This window comes from Physeter macrocephalus, chromosome 2 (assembly GCF_002837175.3).
Source record: "Physeter macrocephalus isolate SW-GA chromosome 2, ASM283717v5, whole genome shotgun sequence".
Taxonomy (NCBI): Eukaryota; Metazoa; Chordata; class Mammalia; order Artiodactyla; family Physeteridae; genus Physeter; species Physeter macrocephalus.
In genome coordinates this window covers 10,509,253-10,536,039 of record NC_041215.1, presented here as the reverse complement: position 1 = coordinate 10,536,039, position 26,787 = coordinate 10,509,253, and the positions used below count along the sequence as shown (strand labels likewise).

At 51.6% G+C, this 26,787-nt stretch overlaps 1 protein-coding gene across 1 annotated transcript in view; it reads right to left on the bottom strand.

Annotated features, from left to right (window-relative positions):
• The window catches only part of ADAMTS2 (ADAM metallopeptidase with thrombospondin type 1 motif 2), a 241,542-nt gene that overhangs the window by 79,620 nt on the left and 135,135 nt on the right, over positions 1 to 26,787 (bottom strand). The window contains exon 4 of the mRNA XM_024116347.2: positions 15,494 to 15,696. Coding sequence (XP_023972115.1) covers positions 15,494 to 15,696 — 203 coding nt within the window. The remainder of the gene's footprint in view (positions 1 to 15,493; positions 15,697 to 26,787) is intronic.

Here is a 26,787-nt window from a genome sequence, read left to right as displayed (position 1 = left end):
TTCTAGCCCCTCAGGCTGTATCGAGGACCGACCTCAACACTATATTTAAAGCATCCAGCAAATCCCAGGCACACAGCACAGACTCAGTAGAGCTGTCATCAAATGACAGAGGGTCAAATACCCTGAGTCCTTTCTCTGGGCCCACCCTGGGCTCTCCTCAGGGCCACAGGGAAAGGCCTGCCTAGATTGCAGTGCACAGCCAGGCTGTTTTCCAGAGCCCATGCTGGGACTCACCAGGTATCCGTGTGTGACCCAGACCTGGGGTTCTCCCTGCCAGCTCCACCACAGGGTAACCAACAGCCACACCAACACTTGGGGCCCAACCTTCCCACTCACCATCCGAGAACTCATCAGAAAGGGCTAATGCCACGGAACAGGGAAGGACGGACCCTGCTGAGGCCGCAGGACACAGAATGACTCATCTGAGGCCAAAGGCTAGAGCCCACCATCCCCCCAAGGCCAGTTTGGAGGGCACTGACAGGAAGGAGCAGAGAGAAGGCAGGGATCTTGATTCTTGTTGGCAGCGGCCCTGGCCCTGGAGAGCCCTGGGATGTCACCCATGAGCTCCTCAGCCCTCCCTGACCAGAGCCCTGAGGGGCTGGCTTGGAGTCTCCTCCAGAGCAAGCACTTCAGGGAGGCCCCTGGTGGCGACACCTCGTGGCATCCTCACCGGCCCCCCCACCCCATCCATGTCTCAGAGCCTGTGAGCACGACCCCACCCCTGTGGTGTGAGCAACTGGGCACCAGAATGTCATTTGAAAAAACAATGAGTTTTTGTCCCTCCTATAATTCATATTCTTCTGCTTCCCTATCACCATGTGACCCAAGGAAAGAAAGAGGGAAAATGCCACCATGGGGAGGGGGGCCATGGCACCTGGGAGGTCCCTGGGGAGGGGGACAGGGGAGAAGCAACTGCCCTGGTTGATGTAGGCTAGGGGAGGAGGCTGAGGAGAGGCAGGAAGTCAGACCCAGGGGTATGGCCCCTCACCCCTGCTGCTGCTTGCCACACACCTTTAGGGTCAAGCACAGACCCTGAGAGCTACGGATCCTGCTCCCCACTTGGACCCTAAGAGGAGACCACATTGCAAGAGCAGAGTCCCCTCCCAAGGTGGCTCTAGCAGGAGGTGAGAAACGGGAGGGGCTCCTGTGAGTAAACTGGCCTCAGTAGTGGCCTGGAACACCCGCAGCCCCTGAGAGGTGTGTGTGGGCTCCAGAAGCTCCTGCCTACGCTGGTCGGGGTAGGAGAGGCTTCAGAGTGGATGGGTCATCACGGCACCAGACCTGGACCAGGTGGGGCTCAGCATACCTGAGCAGTCCAGGGAAAGAGTCTGGGGCCAGACCTGACAGCAAAAATGGCGAGGACTCAGGCCAGCCACTCCCCACTGCCACTAGGCCCCCAGGGTCCCCCACGTGATGAGGAAGAAGCGAGGGATCCTGCCTACCAGGCACTGACACAGAAGAGACTAAGGAAACCCTGGCCGTTCACACTGTCACCTGTGCCTTTGGCTCACCAGGAAAGGTGAGCCTCCCAGCAAAATTCGCAAGCTTCAGAGCAACCCTCCTTGCAGCATCGCAGCCCACTGCCAGAGCTGTCTGCTGCGAACATATCCCTCCTCCAGAGAGAAATCTCTCGGCATGATTCCTAACCCCCAGAATGTAAGGAGCCACCTCGGAACACAGTGCGAAACACTCCTGTCCTGCGTGCAGCACATGGCCCCTCGCACCACGAGATTCTGTTTGAGTAGCTGCACTGTCTTGGCCGCCTCTGTCCCCGGGCAGGGCAGTGTGTTAACCACCTGGGCCCAGGCGCCCTGAAACGTGGAAGAAGAGAACAAATAGGCAGCTGAGAAGATGGATGAACATACCCTGCTACACAGGGAGCCCAGAACCAAAGGCAGAGGGGCTGAGTTCTTGGACACGCAAGTACCTGCCCCACGTCACTTCAGGGTCAGAAGGGCCGCAGGAGCCCACAAGGCCCATCTCATCGCTAGGCTCAGGTGGGGAGGGGCATGAGCCTGCCCCACCCCCGCACCTGGCTGCCTCCCCCTCACTCTGCCGTGTACAGTGGACATTCCCCCAGAGCTTGCTAGGCTCACTTGGATGCTGCTCTCCTCCAGGCTGTTCCCTCTGCTGCACCATCACGGCCTCATATCCCTTCATTTGTTTGTTAGTCTGCTAACTGCCACCTCCCTCCACTGGACCTGTCTGTGCCCGCTGAGAGCTGGGGGCTCTTCTGCATCCTTAGCTGTTGCATCCTCAATGCCTAGAACCCAGCTGGCTCCCAAAGCTTCAGGATCAATCCAAGCTCCCCCGTTCTGGCCAACTCTACCCTCCGAGGCCTCCCTGCCCTCCACTCCCATGCCTGTCCCACTCCAGGCCTCCCATTCCCAGGACACGCTGAAGGTCTACACAGAATTGCACCCTCCTCACCTTGTCCACTTCGCAAGTGCCAACTTGTGGTCAATCAGCTCAAGGCTTACCTCGGCTCTGACCTCCCCAGCCAGGTCCTTGTCCTTCCGGCTGCTCTAAGGCAAGCCAGTGTGTCCCCAAGAGAGCCAAGCTTCTCGAGGACAAGAGCTGGGCTGGTTTGGCAGATGTCATGGATGAAGGAACAACGGCTGCACCTCGTTGGTCAGCTCTGACCTTCCCAGACCTGTGCTAGGTGCCTCCTCACAGCACTACCTTTCACCTGCTGCACCCTGCAAGTGAGCATTACTACCCCCCGTTTACCTACTGGGGAACAGAGGCTCAGAGAAACTGGGAGATTCACCCACGTGAGCATGCGTGGGAACCAGGGCAAAGTCTCTGGGGAGCAATTTGGCAACTCTGTTGAAATTAAAACTGTACATTCCTACGACCTGGTGATTCAAACTTCCAGCATCTATGGTGGAGACAAATAGCCTTGAGCTTTAAGGAAGAAGGGACAAGAACACTTATGCTACTGGTACTTCTTTTCCATGGACAGATAAAGCCTATTAAAAAAAAAAAAAATTTATTTATTTATTTATTATCTTGGCTGCACTGGGTCTGAGTTGCGGCATGCGGGATCTTTTAGTTGCAGCATGTGGGCTCTTAGTTGCAGCATGCACGTGGGATCTAGTTCTCTGACCGGGGACTGAACCCGGGCCCCCTGCAATTGGGAGCACGGAGTCTTACACACTGGACCACCGGGGAAGTCCCAGATAGAGCCTATTTTTTATGGGAGTCGGTGGGACCACAGTCACTCTATGAGAATTCATTTACTCATTGATTTGTTCATTCACAAGACATTTCCTCAACACTTACTCTGTGTCTGGCTCTTCGCCAGGTGCTGAACATGCAAAACCAGGTAAGCAGACCCTCTGAATCTGACATTAAATTTCTGGCATCTTTGTGTGAACCCCTAACCTCCCTGAGACATGCCAACAAAGGGCCCCCTGGGCAGTGGAGGAGAACTCCAGGGTCACTCAGCTACAACTCCTGAAGCACAGGGGGCAGCCAAGGAGGAACCTGGATGGGGAGGGACAGCCAGACGGTGCTCTCTGCTCTTCTAGCTCTGCTGTCACCTCCTTGCTGGAGCTTGCGGGAGACAAGCTCTGCAGCTGCCCAGAGCTGTCACCAAAGAGTGACACTACCCGGCCCTCCTCATTCGGGGGACTCTCACTCCTGCTTTGACAACTGCCAGCTCCCCCAGGGAGGCCGAGGACAGGCTGCTCTGAGGCTTCCCTCATCAGCTTTCAGGGGACCTCCCAGAGTGGGGAGGGAGGTGTGGGGGAGTCCAGGGGGGCAGGAGACTGCTGCACACTTCAGGGAAGAAGAGGCAGAGGTAAGGACAGGCCTCGGCTCCCCCCCCTCAGAACGTTCTCTGCCTGCATCATCATCCCTGGGAGGACGGGGCAGCTACTGTCCACCCCCGTCCCCACTGGAATGTGACTTCATGCAGGAAGGGCCTCAGGCCTGCTAACACGACATTCTCAGCACCTAAAACTGTTGTCTGGCACATAGCAGGTATTCTAGAGACATGCACTAAGTGAATGAGTGGGTGGCTAGGTGAGCAAACCCTAGAGAGAACAGGAAGACACAACAGATGAAGAAGCCAAGGGGAAAAGCCAGGAGAGCCATGGATGGAAAAGACCGTCGGAGCCGTGGGCAGCGGGGAGAGGACTGGCACCCAGGCCACACAGGTATGGGAATCCCATCTGCCACACCCTACCTGTGCCACCCAGCCTCTCTGAGCCTCAGCGACCTTATCCAGGAAAGGGAACCTCACAGGGCCACTGGGGCAACGTAGAGCCATCATATAAGTGCCTCCTTGCCTGGGGCCAGCATGTGTGAAAACTCAGCCTCTTAGGCCATAGGGAGAGGCATTTCCAATAGTAGAAGGCATGAACCCCAAACTCCCTAAGAGAGATGTTTCTGTCTCTTTAGACCCCAAAGCAAACTCATGACTCCCCTGACAGTATGTTGGTGGATCCCAAGCCCCTTAGCCTGGCACAGAAGGCTTTGCCAACCTCATTCCTGCCTCTCCCCAAGCACCCTACACTCCAGTCGGGCCCAACCTTGCACTGTGATGTGGAGATGCCGCTGAGCCTTTACACCATGCTCCCCTCCTGGTCAACTCTGCCTCTGCATTAGGGACAGCTCAAGGGGCCCTCATCTGAGGCGCCCTTCCCTATGACCCTGTGGTACTTGCATGATCAGCAGGCATATTAACCAGGATGAAATTACGGATTCCTTGCCCTGCTCTCCACCCCTCGCGTGCTCCAATCTCTCTGAGCATAGGGACACGACTGCCCGCTTCTGCACCCCAGGGTCCAGAGTGGGGCCCATTTAGACCAGGGTTCTGAGAGCGCCCAAGGAGCGAATACATGACCGGGGACAGCTCACACTTGAGGCATGCTCTCCATGTGCCCAGAGTGCCACTAAGCACTTTTCTGGTGTTTAACTCAAGCCATGCTCACAACAGCCCTAGGAGGTGGCACTAATTATCCCCCATCACGGCATACAGCAGGGCAGGGCAGGGCAGGCAGTAGCTTCCTTTCTTCTAGGCCTGAAGGAACAATCCACCCGCTGACCGGCCAGTCATGTTCTGATTCACTACTGCAGTGTGAGGTCTTAATTTCAATTTGTTGCCAACATTGAAAAGTAATAAGATTTCCTGTAAAAGTTGGATTTCCAGCTTCTCGGCGGGGTGGGGTGGGGAGCTCACAAGAGTGTGCCTGTTTATTCCCAAATGACCACAAGTGAACGGAACCCAGGAGGGGATCTCCAGAGGTGTAGCCTCTCCTGTCGCCCCAGTCCCCACCACTCCCTATTGTCCACAGCCTGGACACCCTGATTAGGCCTCCTGCCTGGCTCCTGTCAGCATCTGAGAGCGCTGCCCTCTTCTATGTACTGTATCAGCCTCACACACTGCTGGCCCTGATAGTCATACTTCCTGGTGGCACACAGGGCCATGCTCTCAGGCCAGCGGGACAAGCATGAGGAACAGGAACGGTGCCAGGAACGTCCGGCTGTGGCCACAGCACCAGCAGACCCTGGGGCCTGGGGAGCTGCTGTATGACTGTGGGAACTTCTTCTCCCCATCCTCACATCCTTTGCTACGGCCAGGGCCAAACCCAAATGTGTCCCTCTTGCCCCGGGAGCGCTGCTTGCTTCCCTTCAGCTTAAGGGAACCAAGTTTCAGTGTCCAGTTTCAGAGATGTTTTTCTCTTCCCCAGGAACCAGAGCCAGAGACACGTGAACGGGACTTGGGTCTGCGCTTTCCCCCTGGCGGGTTTGCAGCTCTGTGGCCAGTTCACGAGATCACCCCCTAGACAGCAGAAAACATTCCTGTCCTGTCGCTGCCTTCCCCACCATCACCACGTGTCCCCAGCATTCTTGGAAGTTGATGAGAACTGGAGCCCATGTGCCTCTGATTGTTTGCAAATCCTGGCAAGGCTTTGGTGAGCCCAGGCCAATTTCTGGATTAAATTAGAAAAGAAAAGAGGGAAAATATCTGAATCCTGGCACAGGCAGAAATCATTCAACAAAAAATGCTTAAGAAAATACTGTACAGAGGACTGATCCCACACTAGGAAGGGTCAAAGGGTATGGCCTTGGCTCTGAAAGCTCAGAAGCCCCTTTGGATCCCACGTTCTCCATGAGCCTAAGGAGTGTGTCTGCCCCTGACAGAAGAGATGCTTGGGGTGGGGGGCCAGGAATTCTTCCAGAACATGAGCAATTAGCCCAGGTGGGAGGGGCAGCTCTGCTGTCCCAGAAATCTTGCTCCTCCTACTATGTTGTTTTAAAATGCTCACTCAGTTGCTTTAAAAAGAATCCCCAAAGTGACCTCACAGACCCATGGCTGGCAAAGCTGGGGTGGGGGTGGGCTGGGGTCTGAGCAGGCAGAGGGTGGAGCTCAGCTCAAGTGTGAGGTTCCTGCAATGGCCAGCAAGAAAGGGTTGCTCTAGCTGCAGGGGCTCAGAGGCCTGAAGAGGAAGAGAGGGAGCTTGTCTCAGGGGGGTACTTCTTGTCAGTGAGCGTGCCAGTCTTTATGGATCAGAGTGTGTGGGAGGTTTAAAGATGAAGAAACCAAGTTCAGGGCAAGGCAGGAACTTTGCCAGGTAGGTAAAAGCCAGGATTAGGATGCAACTGCTTCTGACTCCAAAGCTGGTCCTCATTCTACGCCCAATGCTTCCCTAACACGTATGCCCGTGTGCACTGACAAGAGTGGGAGGCAAATGCAACTATAAAGTGCTGGGGCCACAGCTCAAGGTGGGCCCTAAGCAAGTAGAAGATTTCTTTACACCCTGAGAGCGAACACTTCTTGAGAGCCAGATAGTGGCTTTGTGGGCCGTATGGTCTCTATGCCAACTACTCAGCTCCACCATTGTAGTACAAAAGCAGCCATAGACAATTCATAAATGAATGGCATGGCCAGTAAAACTTTATTTTCAAAAACAGATGATGGGCCGGGTTTGGGCTATAGTTTTGGCAACCCTGCTTTAGATGCTCCAGTTCATCTTGAAAAATTCAGGCGAATTTTGCTTTAACTCAGTAATATGTCCCAGTTTACTTTCATATAAAATTGATGTTTTAAAATGCTTGCCATTTGGAAAAAGTGGCACTTTAGGGGGAGACACCTCACATCTGTTCCGTGGCCTCAGCAGCCTCCGGCAGGCCTCCTGAGAGGACGTGCTCCCAGGAGCAAAGAGCCGTCTTCTGGGGCAGGTCATCACCCAACACACTGGCCTGCCTCACATCTAGAAGGAGTGCAAGCAGACCAGCAGCTCAGTCAGGCAGCAGCGCTAGGTCTCTGTGGATCCTGAGAGCCCGAGCAACCACCAAGCCCTTTGGTTGCTCAGGGAAGAGTAGGATTGAAATTAATGCTTTAGTGAAATGCTATAAGCCATATAGGAAGCACTAGCCTTGTGCCTACGTTTTATATTTCTTGAAGTCCTGGCATGAATAGGTTTTACTTTTAAAAGTGCATTTGTAAACATATTACTTTAATAATGGCTTTAATAATGGCTCTCGAGTAGTCCCCGAAGGCATTCCTCCCTGGCCTCCCATTCACCTGAGCCCAGAGAAGACCCACTGCCCACGCCTGACAAGGTAACTGGAGGTGCCGCGAACATGAGGGCTGCGTCACTGCACGGCTCCTTGGGGTGCCAGGCTCGCACTGCCACAGCACTGAGTTTGAAAGCACAGACTAGCTCAAGGGCCGGCACCAGAGTCAGCAGCAGGCACATTCAGGTGTGTTGACTGCCTCCCAGCCTGGGAGCTCCAGGCAAGGCAGGAAGCCCGTTTCCAAGGAAGAGGGGTCAACAGGACCGCAGTTCCCAGTGCAGAGGGGGGCCCGGGAAGGGGGGAGTTCCTTGTCCTCAGGGCTGAGCCTGGTGAAGGTCAGAAGATGAGCCAGAGTTGAAGACTTGGGAGGAGCAGGAACGGGATGGCGGCAGGGGGAGGCCAGCGCTGGAGAGGCACACCTAAGTAGGGGACCAAGGCGGGAGCCAGCAGCAGTGTGGGGCATGGGCCCTGGAGGAGCCAGCATGGCTGGAGGGGCCGCATATCTGCCAGTGCTCCCAGCTCCATCCTCACAGCCTACTGGTGGTGGGATCGAGAACCCTCCTCCCTCAAACATGTGGATGAGGCTCTCCGGCAGCCTTCCCCAAGGGGTCCCAGCTTCTCTGGCCCGGTTAAAGGACCCTGGGCCCAGGACACAGGGCTTCATCCTGGGTTTGCCAGCAATCTCAAGGCTACGGTGTACGAGAGGTAAAAATCAGTGCAGAGGGCCCCAAGGGATGAGGCCTCAACCCGCAGCCTGGCCTCAGTGCTCAGAAGGCACCAGCTTTCTTCATCTGGGCAGAGAGCCGAGAGCAGTGGTAGATTTGAGCTGAGCCTCCAGACGAGTAGAGGATGGGGATGGGCTATAAGAACAGGCCCTGAGGCAGGAAGCACAGGCTCAGGTTCCTGGGTTCAGGGGCGAGTGACCAGGACCTGCGCCCAGGAGGGCTCTGCACTTGGGCTTAATGCTCTGTGGTTACCATCTTGAAATTCATCATTTAACCTTTGAATTTGTGTTTTGTGAGTGAAATCCACTGGGACAGGGAAGCCTTGGCTCACATGTGGTCCCACTTCCACAGGACAGGCTCCTGGCTTCCTACTCCCCACTCAGTGACCACTGCAGGGGCCTGCATGCAGGTGCAGGGAGGGTCAGGTGGACACATGTGCCCTGGGGCATCTTGGGGCAGGGCATGACCTGAGTTGGGGTGGTCGGCCCATGGGAAGGGGAGATGCCCTGTGTTCTTTCAGTGGCAGCTGTCGGGAGACAAGACAGGCAGCTGTCAGGCCCTGGGGGCACACCTGCATCACTGGCCAGGACCGGGGGCCCTCAGGGAGTGCTCCCTCATGGCTCCACTCCTGGGGGACCTCTCTTCCTCCTCCCAACCTTCTTAAGTCTGGTTGGTGCTTTGTCTGAACTTCTGGTCAGCCTGCGGCACCCGTCGGGCACAAGCCATAAAGTACAAATCTGTTTAATTTTGGTGATTCCCTATGCTAGTTAAATGTTCTAATACCTGCATTTAAAACAGGCCCTGTACAATATAAAGATGAATGGTAAAATGCATGATTATAATTAAAAATCCAAATTTTTCTTCACTTAGAGTGATAATAAATAGAAAATTTTAAAATCTTGACAAGTTGAAAGACTGTATACGAAAGGAAAAGGCTTTGTATATGTACCTTTTATGACACTTTTTCCTGCTCTTTGAATAAGAGAACCACATTTTCAATTTGCACTTGGCCCCGGGAGTTTTGTACCCAGGAGACATTCTGGGTATGGGGTTGCTGCAGCTGAATGCACAGCAAGAATGGTCAGGTGGTCGGTGAGGGCTGGGGTTTGGGAAATGATGCTGCTGACAACAGGCCATGGGAGTCACTGTTGGGGGCAACCAGAAAGAAACTCCAGAAGATTAACTTCTGGAGAGGGCATGAAATGCCAAAGACAGCCCCCAAGGGAAAAACCAGGGAGGAAAAGATCTCAGGACATGACTACACACAAAAATGTAAGCCATCAACAAACCAACCCCAAACAAAATAAAACAAAAGGCAAACAGCACAACTGGGGAAAACATTTCCCACACAAACATCAGACAAAAAATTAACCTATTTTAATACAACAGTTCTTCAGATTAACACAAAAGAAGCTAAAGTCCCAGTGGAATAAAGAACATGAATAGGTCAATCATAAAAATATAAGATGATCACTGTTTTAAAAAAAATATATATTTTTAAATGGGACCTCCTTACCATCAAATACCTACAACTTACAACAAAAAGTATATCCCTGTTGTAGCTATCAAACTGTCACATCTAAAAAGGATTTGGCAGTGTGAAGAGGTGAGGAGATGGGCATTTACTCAATGGAACATGAATAGGTGAAAATGAACAGAAAGCTTTCTGACATAGAAAGCTTTAAACTGCACATAACTGCAGATCAAGAATTGTACTTTTAGGAACTTAGTTTAAGGAAATAGTAAAGGATGAGTAATAGTTTCAGCTATAATGATATTCATTACTATTAGTGGCCAAACTAACATCTAAAAGGGAAATAAATTTTGTTACATGAGTCATATAAATAATCAATTCAATGGTTCAATTCAATTCAATTCAATTCAATCCATCAATCAACCTAAAAAGTATGCTACAGTCATGTGGTGCAATGCTATGTCATCATTAAAATGAAGTACTAGGCAATAATTGATAGGAGAAAACATTCACAAACCTATATGAATATATTCTAATTTTCCATCATAAATAGTATATGGTACATGTTAAATATAGCATATTTTAATAAACAAAGAATGTTACTTTTCTAGATTTGAGGAAGAAAAGAAGGAAACTGGACCTCGAAAGAGGTGCTTGAATGGGTTTGTGGGAGGGTTCTGAACACCATGAGACCCTTTCTACATCCAGGTGGCTCTCTCGAAATGCTCAGCAAATATTTCCAACCCTTCTGACCCTCGAGAGTCTGAGATGGAATGAGGGATGGATTAATTCCCATTTTCCTATGAAAAAAGGGCATTAAATGTCTTGCCCATTAATGTTGGAAGGAAGTAACACCTCTAGCAATTTCCTACTGCCCTTAGAGTCACATCCAAGTCCCTCTATTGACTGGCCTTCCTTGCCTCCAACTTCCCTTCTTACTTGGGCCCCTCGTTCCCCACATTGGCCCTATTTCACGGCTGACATAGAGGTGATGCCCGGTAAACATTTGCTGATCGTCCTGTGTGGATAGGAGCTGTGTGTATTAGAATAGGACGGGCTGTGTTGCAGTTAACAGAGAATCTACCACAGTTCAGTGGCTTTAATACAGTAAAGGCTGGTGTGTGTTTCCTTGCACACATCACAGGCTTATGCGGGTTGGGTGGCCCTGCCCCATTCTGTGGCTGCAGCTACTGGGACATATGACTTCCAAGGTCACTGTGGCAGGAGAGAGAGAGAGGGAGTGGACACACTGGCTCTCAGCTGCCTTGGCCAAGAGGTGACCTATGTCATTTCCTTCCACACAGGCCTTTAGCTAAAACTAGCCACACAGCCCCCAAAAATGAGGTGCAAGGGAGGCTGGGAAATGGAAGGGAGGGAAGCATGTGGATATTTGATGAACCTGAAATGTCGGTGTCACACCAGGACCCACGTCCCAGCCGAGGGTCTGCCACAAAGAGACCCCAAAGGGAGTCCTGCAAGCAGAATAACTGAACGATGAGGGAGACCAAGCTGGCTTAGAGCTGCCAGGGCTGAGCCACGCCGACACCTGGCCCGACACCTTGGCCTCTGCTGCTCCTTGGAGCCCACATTCCCCAGGTCTTTTGCCATCGGGACCCCCACCAGACCCTCCTCCCAGGGCCTCTGTGACCTCCCTCAGGGGACAGACTGTCCTCCCAGGGCTGGCCCCCAGCCTTGGGAGCTGGGATTACTTCCATCCTGGTCCTGGCTGTCCTCCCTGCTGACCAAATGCCTCACTTGGAGCACAGTCAGGGCCGGCTGCCGCCACATCTGTCCTCCACATTGCTGCTTTGGCTCCAAATGCTGGGAAGCCACAAGACCAGCTGTGCGCTTACAAGAAGAGGGAGCCCTACCCTGGCCAGGCCTTGTAGGGTCACATGGGGCTCTGGCTGCAGCTTCAGGTGGGCCTGCACCTACCGGGTCTAAAGGCCCCCACACACCAGGGCCACCCACGCCGCCATTTAGCGCCATGTGCTCGTCAAGTTCAGAGGAAGGGCACGGCAGGCGGAAAGTAGAATGGTGCTTCCCAAGGGCTGGGGAGAGGGGGCAAATGGGAGTTACTGTTGAACGGGTACAGAGTGTCAGTTTTGTAAGATGAAGAGAGTTCTGGAGATGGGTGGTGGTGATGGGTGCATCATAATGTGAGTATACTAAATGTCACTGAACTGCTGCTCCCTTATCAACCGTGAAGATGGTAGATTTTATATATTTTTTCATAATTAAAATTTTTTAAAAATTAAAACAAAAATTCTATTGGAACATAATTAAATTAAAATTTCAGGTCTTCAATTACACGCCACATTTCAAGCGCTCAAGGGTCAGGGTGGCTGGCGGCTGTTGTATTGGACACGCAGAATTAGAGCATTTCCAGCAATGCGGCAAGTTCTATTGGACAGCACTGCTAAAGAAGCTCATCTTTTCTCAAATATTCCTGCCTCCTCAATCCCCCTCCTCCCCAAGACCGCCAAAGGGCTCATGTGCCTTAGATCATCCCCAGGGACTCTTCCCAGGGCATGCACGTACCCTGGATGAAGACACTGAGCCTTAGAGGGTATTGTCAAGGCAACACAGGATCCAAGCAGGGGGCCTCATCTCCCTCAACCACACTGCACTCTTAGGGTGGGAGCTCAGGTTGGAGGTACAGATACCCCCCACTGCCGTGTCTCCCTGAGCCCAGGAGTGTCCACCAGGCCCTCTGCCTCTGCAGGACCAGCCGCTGTGCCTGGAACAAGCACCGCTTGCCGGATGCAACAGGGGAAAAAAGACACGGCCCAAGTACTCTTTCTCAGCTCCTCCGATTCACCTCCTAAAATCCCTTTCTGTTATGATCAAATTTGTTTCAGTTTAAGAATTTTTATATTTCTCATGCTTTTCAAGAAACTAACCAAGCCACACCCTTATCCAAAATTGAGGTACAGTTGGATCACGGGGGTGTAAATGAATAAATTGAAGTTAACTGGCAAAACCAAGACAAAGTTCTAGACTTCCTCCTACCAGCTCATGGGCATAAGGTGTGTGTGACAGAGGGACCCTGCACACCAGGGAAAAGGCGGATTTAATCCACCAGCCTCAGGAAGACACTCAGAGTCCTTGCCGCACTTGTCAAGAAGAATTCTAAACCTGCTGTCGCTAAACTAGATATTGTCATCGTCACAATAGCAAAACCACATTTATTTAGAGACTGTAAAGCACGTTCACCTTCATCATCTCATTTAATCCTCACCGACAACTCAAGATGAAAATTATTGCCCATTTTAAAGATGAGAAAACCAAGGCTTAGAAGACTGAAGCCCATTCTCAGTGACATACCTGGTAGTGGTGGGGTCGGGGGTAACCCAGGTGCAAAATAATAAGAAATATATATATATATATATATGGTCTCTGCCCCTCCTTCCTGGCACAGACCTCCTAAAACACTTGTAATTTCCTTAATGATAGGGGTGAGAGGAGCATCTTTTGTTATTCATAATGTGCCCCTTTCAACCTTACCTGAGTTTATGTTAATGAAGCGATTCTTGGTGGGCCCCTAGATAGTTCAGGATGGGGGCTGGTAGCCAGAGGAACCAACTGTATGATTAGAGAGTTGGAACTTTCAGCCCCACCCCCAACTTTCAGGGAGGAGAGAAAAGCTGGAGATTGAGTTCAATCACCCATGGCCAGTGATTTCACCAATCATGCCTGCAAAATAAAACCTCCATAAAACCCTAAACAATGAAGTTCGGAGAGCTTCCAGGTTGGTGAACACATGAGTTGCTGGGATGGTGGTGCATCCAGAGAGACCAGGGAAGCTCCATGCACCTTCCCCATGCCTTGCCCTGTGCATTCTTCCATTTGGCTTTTCCTCAGTTGTGTGCTTTATAATAAATCGATGATACTAAGTAAAGTGGTTTCCTGAGGTCTGTGAACTGTTCTAGTAAATTATTAAACCTGAGGAGCTGGTTGGTAAGAAGCACAGCTGACAACCTGGGAGTTGAGCTCGGCCTTTGAAGTGGGGGCCCATCTTATGAGACTGAGCTCTTACTCTGTGGGGTGTATGCTAATTCCGGTGTGAAGAAACAAGTAGTTTTCCTTTACCAGGATTCAGGACTCTCGAATTCCACAACCAGTCCTTTTGTCCACTGGGTTGGAGGGCAGTATAATAGTTGGGGAAAGACATATATTTTGAAGGCAGACAAGATTTTATATCTACCAATTTTATAGAGTTAGTGTGAAGATTTCCAAAGATAATGCACGATAAGTGACTAGCACAAGCCTGGCACACAGAGTCACATATTAAGAGCTCAATATTTGTAGCCATCATGGTATTATTATTACTATTATTATATTAAAGGTACTTTTCAAAAATAAGTGAGATTAAGTGTGACAACACTGTCCAAAATAAAATAACATCTGCAAATGTTAACAGACTTCGGCCCTGCTTTGCAGATGAGACGGCTGCGTTCCAGAGGGTCAATGACTTACCTAAGGCAGGTGGAGAGGAAGACAGGCCAGCAGGCAGGGGTTTACTCCTGGTCCAGTGACCACCTCATTCATATCCTCCTTCTTGCCCCTGACCTATCTCTTCACTAGGGCTCTGGGAGGTCTTGCCCAAGGACCAGCTGAATTCCCAGGGGCTCACCATGGCCCAGGAAGCAGAGCTGAGAACCAGGCCAGGAGTAAATGTCCTGCCCCCTCACTGCTCGCCACCAGCTGGACCTCTGGAGGACCCAGTTCACTGACAGGCTGGGGAGCAGCCCTTCTGCTTTAGAGCTCCATATCCCCTGGGCTTCCCTGCCCACCTCCAGCCCCCTACAAGTCCAGGCTTCCTTCCACAAATCCACTCCTCCCACAATGCTCGGCCCACAGTGTGTCCTGGTTGCAGGCCCACTGCATCTCCCTCCAACCCCTAATATTCTCCCAGCAGGGCTCAACTGAGGCACCAGGCAGTGAGGGGCAGGACCTCCACGCCACCCCAGGCACAGGCAGGAACTGCATTTTCTACAAGGTCAGCATCCTATACCTCCTGGGGTGGAAGGGGCTGGAATGAGGGGCGGGGTAACAGCTTAATCTCTCAGGATTGGGTAGACAGGGCAGGCGTCCTGTGGTGCCACAGGAGGCTTAGGTGGCACCCAGTCACCCAGTTAAGGAGCCCAACCTCACAGGGAGAAACGGATGCTCTCTTCCATCTTCACTTCCTCTAACTACCTCAAGGAGAAACCTCGGATGGGTGTCGGTCTGTCTGTCCTCCTCTTTAACACACACTAATCTCCCATTTGAACATCGTGGGCTGTGGTGCAGACCCGGCAGAAGGTAGGACTGTCTAGCTGGATTTGAATAACATCGCTTTACATCTTACTTCCAGGTTACCTTTACAATAAAGCGAGGTTGCCTCTGTAAATAATTTTAAGTTAAAAAAAAAAAGTCAGTTGATTTACAGGAAAATACACAGCCTATACCATGTGGGTTTGATGAAAAATTAAGAAAACTGGTACACAAATGATGAGTTTCTGGAAAGCTGCCTTAGCATGTAAACAGCCTTGCCAAGTCAGAACCAACCCCCTCCACCCGCCCTTTGCAGAGGAGAAAACTGAGGTTCCACAAAATCGATGGGAGGGTCACCTTTTCTCACCTGTAGACCCAGACAGCCTCCCTGTGACCAGGCCACTCACCCCCAGCTCCACCAGGAAACCGTGGCAAGCACAGCTGCCCTGGCCCACCTGCACCCCTAGCCTCCCAGCCCCGCCCCCAGTGCCCCGCCCCCACTCACAATGTTCATGAGGGTGAGCAGGTACTTCTGCACATGCTCCTTCCCGTGGAACTGGACCACAGAGTCGTCCACCCCCAGCAGGACCTCGATGTTGTAGTCGTCGTCGGCAGCATGCCTGCGCACCCTCTGCCTGGAGCTGTTTACTCGCTCCTCCAGGATGCCCAGGGCACGGCTGAGGTTGTCCAGGCTGCCTGAGGAGATCCCTGGAAGGAGAGAGGACACAGCCTGTAGCAGCAGCCCAGGCTCACCGCAGCCCAGGGACACCGCAGCAGGACAAAACCCCACTCAGAGGCAACTCGGCACCTGCCAGGTGCCAGCTTGGCCATCAGCTTGTCATCATCACAGCACCCTAACCGAGGGCATTTCTGTCCCCATTTCACAGACGAGCAAACTGAGGTTTAGGGAGGGCAGCAGTGATGTACCAAGTCAGCTCAGACCCAGCAGCATGCAAACCCACAGCTCGGCCATCACAGAGGCCAAGTTCGGCACCCAGCAATGAACAGACAGGGTGGGAAGCTGGATGGGCAGGGTGGACTCTTTTCACCTATTCACCCACTCGCTCACTCCCAAAGGGCCACCCAGTGCCAAAGAGCTGGTCTCCCCATTTATAACCGGGGAAACTGAGGCCCAGCCCAGGTGGTACGTGTTTCACAGTGTCTTTTCAGACAGCTCCCCTTCTGGAACTTTCTGGTCAGTCCCTGGCTGGAGCTAGGTCCCTCATCTCTGTGCCAGGCCTGCCCACTCAACTCCTGGGTTGGGGTCAGGCCATGGGTGCCCCCCAAGCCCAGAACCGTGCTTGCCCCTGATGCCAAGTGCCAAAGAGATGAAAGGTTGCCTGACTGAATCATGCAGCAACCAGGATGAGCCCCTCTTATAACAACTCCCACACAGTCTGCCTGGCAGGGGCTCACTCCGTCCCCCACAGGCTAAACACCTGGCTCAGAGCGGGGAAGACCATCTGGGGCATGGGGCCTTAGGGGCCGCAGCTGAGGGGGCCAGGGGCTGGATCGCATCAGGCCCAGGACCCCAGGATGTCATTGCACCATCTGCAGAGCTGCAGCATCTGTCTCAATCCCCTTCTACTTTCCCACTGGGCCTGGAGCCCACCATGGACCAGAGACCTGGCCCCTACCTCTCAGGATTGCAGCTGAGTTGGCCAGGCTGACCTTCAGCATCGCTGGCAGCCACAGAGCACAGTGTCCAATTAGTCCCAGTGCCAAAGCCTCTGGAAGCCCCTCATTACCCTGCACTGGTCTCTGTGTCCACGCCAGGTCCTTGACCCCAGGGTCCTGCCCCTCCTTGGCACTCCCGGTCGGGGGAGGAACAGGTGTGTCTCAGAGACTCTTGCCCTGGGAAGAACCTAGGACCTCAGGTTATCATGACATCATCAAAGAGTCTTCCAGAACAATTCTTCTCACTTGTCCCCTAAGCCCTTTTCCACGGCCTCCTCTGGAGGCACAGTGAGGCAGCCAGGCCCTCCGAGTATGTCTCCTCATCCAGTGCTGACAACAGGCCTCTTTGATGTGCGTTATTGCCTCCATTTTACAGACCAGAAGACTGAGAGAGCCCCCCAGCCAGCCAGAAGCTCTCTTCTTTACACCTGCTGTCTGTTAGGTTTCAGGCACAAACCTGCCACATGGCTATGGAAGGAAAAGTGGAGGTGAAGGAGCAGCAAAGGGGGAAGGGCTGCACAGAAAAGAGGAATGGGCTAGTGCCAGGGCTGAGCGTCTGCTGGCATTCCTTACCTCCTGGGGTCCTTGTGCCCCCGCCCCAGCCCTGTAGTCCCCCGTGTGCCCCCCAGTATGCACAGGCACACACACGCACACACGTGCACACGGCAGGCACTGCCCAGGGCCACTCCAGGGAGAGCGCCAGTGCAGAGCTCATCCTTCTGCTGGGCTGTCTGGAGATGATTCCGGGCCATCCTTGCTGCTCCCAGGGGAGAGACATCAGCTACTTAAACCTGACAGTGGGTTTGAGGAATTGCTACTCTATTTTTACACATTTATTTCTTTGCATTTTCAACAAGCAGGGACAGGTCACCTTCAGAACCACCTTGGGAAGCAGAAAGATGGTAATTTCCATAAAAAACTCTTCCCAGGGAAGAGGCTGGATTAGTTACCCTCTGCCCCTGTCAAGCCAGGGGTCACTGACAGGTGGTCCCTGAGCAAAACCAGACCATGGGGGTGCCTGTTAGGGCCATGTGGTGTTTTTTAAATACCTTATTTGGTTGATAGTATTTCAAAATTTGGAGATTTCATGTTAAAACCTAGAATAGCCAGCTTGTCTGAGAAATTAAGAAATGAGTCACTGTAGTGGGGGAGGGGAGTTTACACTGAGCTGTGGAGTGACGGCCATGCCTGGAAACGGGACACAGGGGCCCACTGCCTGGTCTGCCGGCCTTGCTGCCCACTTAACCTCTGAAGGCATTAGAGTGTGCCCCCAACCCTAACCCAAGAAGTCACCGTGCAGTGACTCCTCCTGACATTTTCTGGGGGAGGGAATGGGGCTGCCATCAGGCCAGGGCTGGCTGGGGTACATCTTGCAGCTGCTTCTGCTGAGCAAGCTCAGTTTTTAACTAAACTGTATGTTACAAGCCCATTAAAAACAGCAATGTTTTCTAAGAATGCATTAGAAATGTTAATTTCACCACAAGCATAATTATTGTTATCATTATTATCTCAATCATGATAATTTTAGAGGGTGGGTTGGACATTATGTTCTAGAACACCCCTCCCAAGACCCAGCCCCTGTAGAGATGTGCCCAAATCCAAAGTAAAGTGCAGATGAAGGGAGGAAGACAGGGCCGCTCGGGGCACCTCGAAGGTGACAGCTCCACCCTACAGTCGGGTCCCTGGAAGCCCCAGCCCTGCTCAGGCCTGGCAGGATGTAGGGAACAGCTCCAAGGTCAGCAGGGTCTGCCAGGCGCCCAGACCTGGGGCCACATGAGTGCTGATGGGACCCAGCAGCCAGGTGGATGTTCTACCTTGTCATTCTTGGATGTCTCCTCAGTTTCCCTACAATGGGCCCGATCCTAAAGGCTAGGCCACGCAGAGACCCCAACCACAGTCTGGTTCTAGCGGGCCTATCCCTCAGGTCCTCAGCTGGCTGCCTAGTGATTCCCTGAAACCAATCCCGGCCTTCAGGGCCTGTCCACCTGCACTGGGTTGCCTGCTTGGTCTAAAGGCCTCAGCTCCTCTTGGTCCCTCGGACCTCTCTGTCACCCTCCCCTCCTCCGCCTGGAGCTCTTGCATGCTTGCAACTGGCCCACTAACGAGAAGTTGGCACTGCCCATCTCCTGCTGAGGTGGGAGGACGATGCTGCCCCGGCTCCTGACTCAATCGCCCTCTATGCACAGCCTCCCCACAAGGAGAAGCCGCTGGTCCCCCCTGGGTGGCTGACCCATAGTAGATGGGAGAAGACTGGACCCCGGCAGGCCGAGGCTTCCCTGAGCGGAGGTGTCTATGGCAGGACCCTATCTTCTCAATGGGTAACCGCAGGGATTTTAGTTCCTGGCATTCCCTGTGCTGGGGAGACCTTTCTGGACGGTTCATGTCTCAGGCAAAGGATGACACAACAGGAAGCTTCCAAAAGCTGTCCCTCGTTTTAGAGTCTCTACAGCGGGTCAGACAGAATTCCTCAAATAGTCAATAACAGTCTGTGGAGAGGATGGAATAGGGGAAGCAGAACTGCATCCAGGGCATCCTGAAGTGCCTGCCCTCCAGGGGAACAAGTGGGTCACAGCAGCCACAGCCCCTGGATCACACGCCCCTGCCGGACCCTGCTGCCCCTGCATCTGGTGGCAGGGTGGGGCATGTGCACAGCCCCTCACAGTAACAAACCTCCACTATGTCCAGCAGCCATCTGATCCTCACAGCAAATGGGAGGCTCCTCACTAACCTCATTACTGTCCCCATGTTAGCATCAAGGAACCCCAGGAAGATTAAGTGACTCAGACAAGTCACACCACAGAGAAGGGGCTGGAACCCAGCCCAAGTCATGTCATCCAAAGTTGTTAATGTGCCCCAGTGACCTGTGTCCTTCACCAGCACCAAGGGATGGTGTGGGAAAACTGAAACTGATAGAAACAAGCATGTTTATCCTGGAGAAGAGAAACCCCAGGGACCTGAGTCTGTAAATGCCATGGGAGCATCACACAGCAAGTGCTGGCTCTGTAGGTTCAAGGGTGCCTGGGTGTTTGCTGTCCCTGTGCAAATCCCACGCCCAGGCCTTTGCCGCACTGGCCTCTCCTCGGATGTCCTTTCTGCTCCTGCCCAAATTTAGCCTTCCTATTGTGAGGGGAACCACTGAGCAAAACTGCCCACCCTGGCCAGGTAACCATTTGCATGAGCTGTTTTATGACAGGAGGTCCTGGTAAGGAACACAGAACTAACAAGGCACCACCAACTGGAAGAATTCGGGAAAGGTCAAAAGGAGATGCCAGTCCATATGTACTCCCAACCTCTCAGATTCCTCCTCGCTGGAATCCATCTTGGCTGAGAGATGCGTGGGCCACCAGGAAGGACCCTGAGTCAAAATGATTGGCCAGAGACAACCCAGACACTAGTTGCATCACCGTAAAACCTGAGACTGCAAGCCACATGGCAGAGCAGTTCTCCTGGGGTCCCTGACCCTCCTGCTCTTCACCGGGCACCCCTTCACAATAAAGTCTCCTGCTTTGTCAGCATGTGTGTGCCGTCAGACAATTCATTTCCGAGTGTTAGACAAGAGCCCACTCTCGGGCCCTGGAAGGGGTCCCCCTTCCTGCAACACTATCAGGTCCAGCAGAAGCCCCCCCCAAAAGGTCTAGAGGGAAGGGGACCTGCAGCCCTTGGTGCCAGGGACCCACTGCCTCCTGCAATGGACTCAGATGTGTCGGTCCCCCTCTGCCTCCCCGCTCAGGGCCAGCTGCACACCGACAAGGGGAGGAGGGGCACGGAGCCTTGAGACACCACTGCTCAGTGATGGGAAAGACTGCTGTCCCCTCTCCATGGAATGATCTTCCCCTCATTCCTCACTGGGCTTCCTCCCTCTCATCCTCCAGGTGTCAGCTGAAATGTGCCCCCCTCAGGGCAACTTGCCCTATTTCATCCTAAATTAAAATAGGCTCTCCCTTCCCCCAGTGTCTTCCTTCATGGAACATACCACCATTTGCAGTTTGAATGTCATTTGTGAATTTACTTGGGCATTATCTGTCTTCTCCACTTGAGTGGAGGGCTCCTCAGAAGACAGGGGCCAAGGGTCTTGTATGCCTCGGTGCCTCACAGATAACTGCAAGGCTGTGAGGGGTAGGAGCCCGTGCAGAGATTCGACCGGAGGGGCACAGGGCCAGCGGTGGGGAGGCGGGGGGTGCCCTTGGGAGCTGGGAGTTGGGCTGGAAGGAGAGGCAGGTACAGCAGGGCCAGGAAGCCCAGGCTGGGGGCGGCGAAGGGGGGTGGGCAGCAAGAACAAAAGTAAGGTGGCTGGCAAAGGAGCAGGAGCTGGCACAAAATCCTGCTGTAAATTACTTATACAAGGTGTAACTAAAACAAAATTACCCAGGAAGAGTTCAAACAAACGGGGTGAAGAGAGAGTTACCATGTAATTGCCAACAAAAAGAAACCAGGGGTAATGATATTCATGAGATAAAATATAATCCAAGGGCTTCCCTGGTGGCACAGTGGTTGAGAGTCCGCCTGCCGATGCAGGGGACACGGGTTCGTGCCCCGGTCCGGGAAGATCCCACATGTCGCGGAGCGGCAGGGCCCGTGAGCCATGGCCGCTGAGCCTGCGCGTCCTGAACCTGTGCTCCGCAACGGGAGAGGCCACAGCAGTGAGAGGCCCGCGTACCGCAAAAAAAAAAAAAATATATATATATATATATATAAAATCCAAGACATTAAAGGGACAAACTGATAAAAATTCATTGAGAAGATATAAAAGATATGAACTTTTTTCACCTAACAGAGCTTCATGCTCCGCAACGGGAGAGGCCACAGCAGTGAGAGGCCCGCGTACCGCAAAAAAAAAAAAAAATATATATATATATATATAAAATCCAAGACATTAAAGGGACAAACTGATAAAAATTCATTGAGAAGATATAAAAGATATGAACTTTTTTCACCTAACAGAGCTTCAACCTGATACAAAGAGAAAACAGGCAAAGCCACAGTTCTGTGTGCATTTTAATACATTTATTCCAGAAAAAAAACAGATGAATTAGATAAAACATTAGGTAGGATTTGCATTACTGTAGAAGATTTTAATTACTAAATCAACCTAATGTTTAAGCCCAACAACCAGAAAATGTGTCCTGTTCAAGCACGTGCAGAACAAGTTCCAAATCTGACTACGTTAGGAAAAAAGGAAACTCAAAAATCATGTCCACAGCAACTACCGTAGAGCAAAATCAGAGAAAACAAGAAAGAAGACCCTCAAACCCTAAACACCAGAAATTAAAACACAGTTCTAATAAGCCTAGACTAAATAGAGAATATACACTAACTGTTGGCTCAAGTAGAAAACCTGAATAAACCTTAGAAGAAATGGAAAAAAGCAGTCAAAGAAAAGCCCAGAAGGTTTTATAGAAGAGTTTTACCAAACCTACAAGAAATAGTTAATTCTCATCTTACATAGAATCAGTTTGCAAAGATCAATACCTTTCTTGTACATAACAGTGACCGGCTAGGAAAGAGAGTGGGAAAAGAGGCTTATTGACTATAGGAACAAACCCCACAAAATATCTAGGTATAAACAAAAATAAGGAATGTATGAAGACTACACAGAGAGTAATACAATATAGTCAAACCTCTTCCCCAAAACAAAAGAAGACCTCAGTAATTGGAGACACAATGACACTATCCTGGATTGCAGGTTGATTCTCCTCCAAATTAATCTATAAATTTAACACAATCTCCATCAAAAAACTGTTAAAATCCAACAGAATAATTCCGAAGTTCAACTGGAAGACTACATATGAGAGAATAGCCAGAAAAAATATTAAAAAGGAATAATAACAAGGAGGTATTTACCTTTCAAATTTTCAGAAGACACTACAAAATAACATTAATTAGATCATAGTGGTACGAGTGTCATGAAAAGACAGATTTTGGAACTGAATACAATGTCTAAACGCAAATCCAAGCATAGGAGGGACCTTGAGTAAAAATGGTGCATTGAACACATACATCTAATTTTGCTCCTCCCTGGAATCCCATTACAACTTTAGAAAAGGGATGATTTTTTTTTTTTTTAATCACAAGCCTACAAGGGCAGGGGGAGAAGGAGAGGAAGAAAATAACAGAACTGTTGTAAGCTGGAAAGCAGGTGGTCACATGGCGATGGACTTAGTAGATCTGAGAAGCTGTCCGAGACTCTTCCAGTCTGTACTGCAGAATCCTCCAAAGGCACCAAGTACCTCTGGAAGTGGGATGATGGGTGGATTGAAATAAGGACTAGTTGATGGCTAATGCCAAATCCCCTCCCCACACCCTGTGTCCCAGTAACAGCCCAATAACTAACACTGCATTGGTCTGGAAGCTCATTCTCTCTCAAAAAGGTGGAAAAGGTTTCTGGGCTTCAGGCACCAGGTGTAGTTGAGAGCACAGGTACCACGCTAAGAACAGGAAAATGAAATGAATGCTGAGACACTAGCCCACTTCCACAATCCACTCCCAGAATGTTGGTAGTCAAGCCTTTACCCCTCAGGCAGGAAGTTGGGAGGAGGCTTCTCTAGAGAATCTGACCAAAGACCAAAAGGCAATATTACTGTCCATGGTTCCCCCAACTACCTGCATCAAGCTCCCAGTCACCTCTTTTGTTGCCCAACTTTACACAGGAGCAGCCAGCCAAGGATCTCCAACTCTCTGGGATAAGCCCCAGACTCAACAGATGGAGACCAAGATACAGCACAACAATCAAAATGAGGAAAATGGAGGAAAAAGAGACTACCTAGGAAGGTGGGGAAGCCTATCATTAGTGACGCCCGAGAGGCAGAAGGAAATATCGCATTCACTAAACAAGAACAAAATGAGAACAATCAAAGGGTTCTTTGAAATCAAAAACATTTCAGCAGAAATAAAAAAACTTAATGAAAGGATTAGGAAGATAAAGTTGAAAAATCTCCCAGAAAGTAAAACAGTAAGACCAAGAGACTTGAACCATCAGGAAAAAAGATAAGAAAATTGGAGGACCAGACCAGAGGTGTATCATCTCTATAATAGAAGCTCCAGAAAGAAAGGAGAGGGACTTCCCTGGTGGTGCAGTGGTTAAGAATCCACCTGCCAATGCAGGGGACACGGGTTCGAGCCCTGGTCCGGGAAGATCCTACGTGCCATGGAGCAACTATGCCCATGCGCCACAACTACTGAGCCTGCAGTCTAGAGCCCATGTGCCACAACTACTGAAGCCCCCATGCCTAGAGCCCATGCTCTGCAACAAGAGAAGCCACCGCAATGAGAAGTCCATGCACCGCAACAAAGAGTAGCCCCCACTTGCCGCAACTAGAAAAAGCCTGCACACAGCAACGAAGACCCAATGCAGCCAAAAGTAAATAAATAAATAAATAAATTTTTTTTAAAAGGAGAAAACAGAAAGGAAAGAATTAATGAAATTACTCAAGAAAATTTCCTACAACTAAAAGGTGCTCCCAGACTCAAAGGGCCCAGTTAGCACCCAACGCAGCAGATGAAAACAGACCAGCACCATGGCACATCATCATGAAATTTCAGAACACAAGGAAGTTTCTACAACCTTTCACAGAGAATAAGATGGGGCCAGGGGAAGCAGTTACAGAAGAGGTCACAAAGGATTGGAAGCAGAATGGCTGTAGACTTCCCCAAACCAGCATTAGAAGCAGGAAAACAATAGAGCAAAGCCTTCAAAAAGGGGACACGGGTTCGAGCCCTGGTCCGGGAAGATCCTACGTGCCATGGAGCAACTATGCCCATGCGCCACAACTACTGAGCCTGCAGTCTAGAGCCCATGTGCCACAACTACTGAAGCCCCCGTGCCTAGAGCCCATGCTCTGCAACAAGAGAAGCCACCGCAATGAGAAGTCCATGCACCGCAACAAAGAGTAGCCCCCACTTGCCGCAACTAGAAAAAGCCTGCACACAGCAACGAAGACCCAATGCAGCCAAAAGTAAATAAATAAATAAATAAATTTTTTTTAAAAGGAGAAAACAGAAAGGAAAGAATTAATGAAATTACTCAAGAAAATTTCCTACAACTAAAAGGTGCTCCCAGACTCAAAGGGCCCAGTTAGCACCCAACGCAGCAGATGAAAACAGACCAGCACCATGGCACATCATCATGAAATTTCAGAACACAAGGAAGTTTCTACAACCTTTCACAGAGAATAAGATGGGGCCAGGGGAAGCAGTTACAGAAGAGGTCACAAAGGATTGGAAGCAGAATGGCTGTAGACTTCCCCAAACCAGCATTAGAAGCAGGAAAACAATAGAGCAAAGCCTTCAAAATTTCTATACCCAGACAAGTTCTCGACAAGTTCTCAACAATTATGAAAGATATTTCCAGACAAGTAAGTTGTCTAAACTTTTATCTTTCCAGCACCCCTTTGAAGGTACTGAAGGATGTGCTCCTTCAAAACAAAAGAGGTAACCAAGAAAGTGGAAGACTAGAGATAAAGGAAACCCAACACGAGAGATGAGGAGGGAATCCCCTGGAGGATGGTAAAAGGTGATCCCAAGGTGACAGCTCTGCAGCACCTATGGAGGGCAACTGAGCCACACTGCAGCAGTGTGACCCAGCATATGGACTGTCATCATCAAGACCCCCCTTCCATCAGGCCATCTTCTTAACCCGAGGACAGAAAGCCCAAGAGAACTTGGGCCAGCTTCTCATCGGTACTTGGCTTGTCTTGACCATGTGCTAATGAGGGTCTCTCCCCTCAGACTCTGCTGAGGACACACATATCACTCACAGAAGTTTCCAACTTTTCCCTGAGAGCGGGAGGTATACCACGGTGGGCTCAGATACAGAAAGGACAGAGCAGCCCACTCTCACTGACTGAACTTCTGCTGCATGTCCAGCACCTGGTCTACACCTCAGTCTTGCCAGGCACCCGACTGTGGAGAGACCAGTGTTTCCCAAGACTCACTCGTGACCTTGCTCATGAGTTCCCCAGAAAGGGCCTTGTCACCTCCCAGAGAAGCGGAAGTCAGACCAAGACCCAAGACTGCTCCACTCACCTCCTCCTGGAGCCTCTGCCCAGCGGGGACAGTGCTGCCCGCTCCTTGCATGGCTGATGTGTGCTTGCCCTTAGTTTTAATATTAATCACCTTTGGGGGCGGAGTCAAGATAGCGGACAAGATAGCGGAATTAGTGTCTCCGCACAACTAGGGCATCTACCAGGCACCAGTGGGGGACCATGGACACCTAAGGGGATGGGAGGAACCCTCAGTGACTGGGTAGGACTTGGGCCGTGGTGGGTAGTGAGGGAGGAGAAGTGGAGTCGGGATGGGACTGGTGCCCCTGAGGGGTGGCTGGGGGGAGGGGAAGGGATCCCATGCCTGAAGGGGGAAATTGGGGGAACACTGGGAGGGCAGAGGATCAAAAGGGAGCGTGGCCAGATTTCCCCTGCCCACTTGGGCCCCCAGGAGCCTGCTGAGATCCAGGGCCTGATCCTCTGCCTACCTAGGCCCCCTCCAGCTGCATGGGTCCTGAAGGAGTGGGAGGGAAAGGGGAGCAAAAGTAAAGGCCAGACATACAGGATTGGCACCCCTGAGGGGTGGCTGGGGGAGGGAAGGAGTTCCTATACCCAGTGGGACCCACCCATGGTTAAGGGTCCAGCAGGGATGAGGGAGACCCTGGGGGAGACCATGGGGGAGGCGGAAGAACAGAAGGGAATGCGGCCAGTGCTTTCCCTGTCCCCTTAGGCACCAGGGAGCCTCCTGGGCTCCAGGGCCTAAACCTCTGCCCTCAGAGCCTCCCTCCTGCCATGCAGAGCCGAAGCCCTGCCCCTACACCCCCACCCAGGGCCCTACCTCTACACTCGGAGACCCCCTCTGAGACCCCCTCCAACACGCTGGGCCTAAACTCCACCCACATACCCTCACCCAGGGCCTTACCTCCAAACTCCAGAACTCCACACTCAGGAGGCCCTCCTTTGGAGGTGCTGCCTCTCCCCTTCCACACAGGTCCTAAGCAGAGGCGCTGCCCCATGCTTGAACATTACCCACCTACGCCCTGCCCCCAAGGCCTTTTCCTGCTGGTTGGGTCCTGAGCCTAGGCCTCGCCGCACACTCAAGTGTCACCCCTCTGCCTAAGTTCCACCCCCACCTAAACTCCAC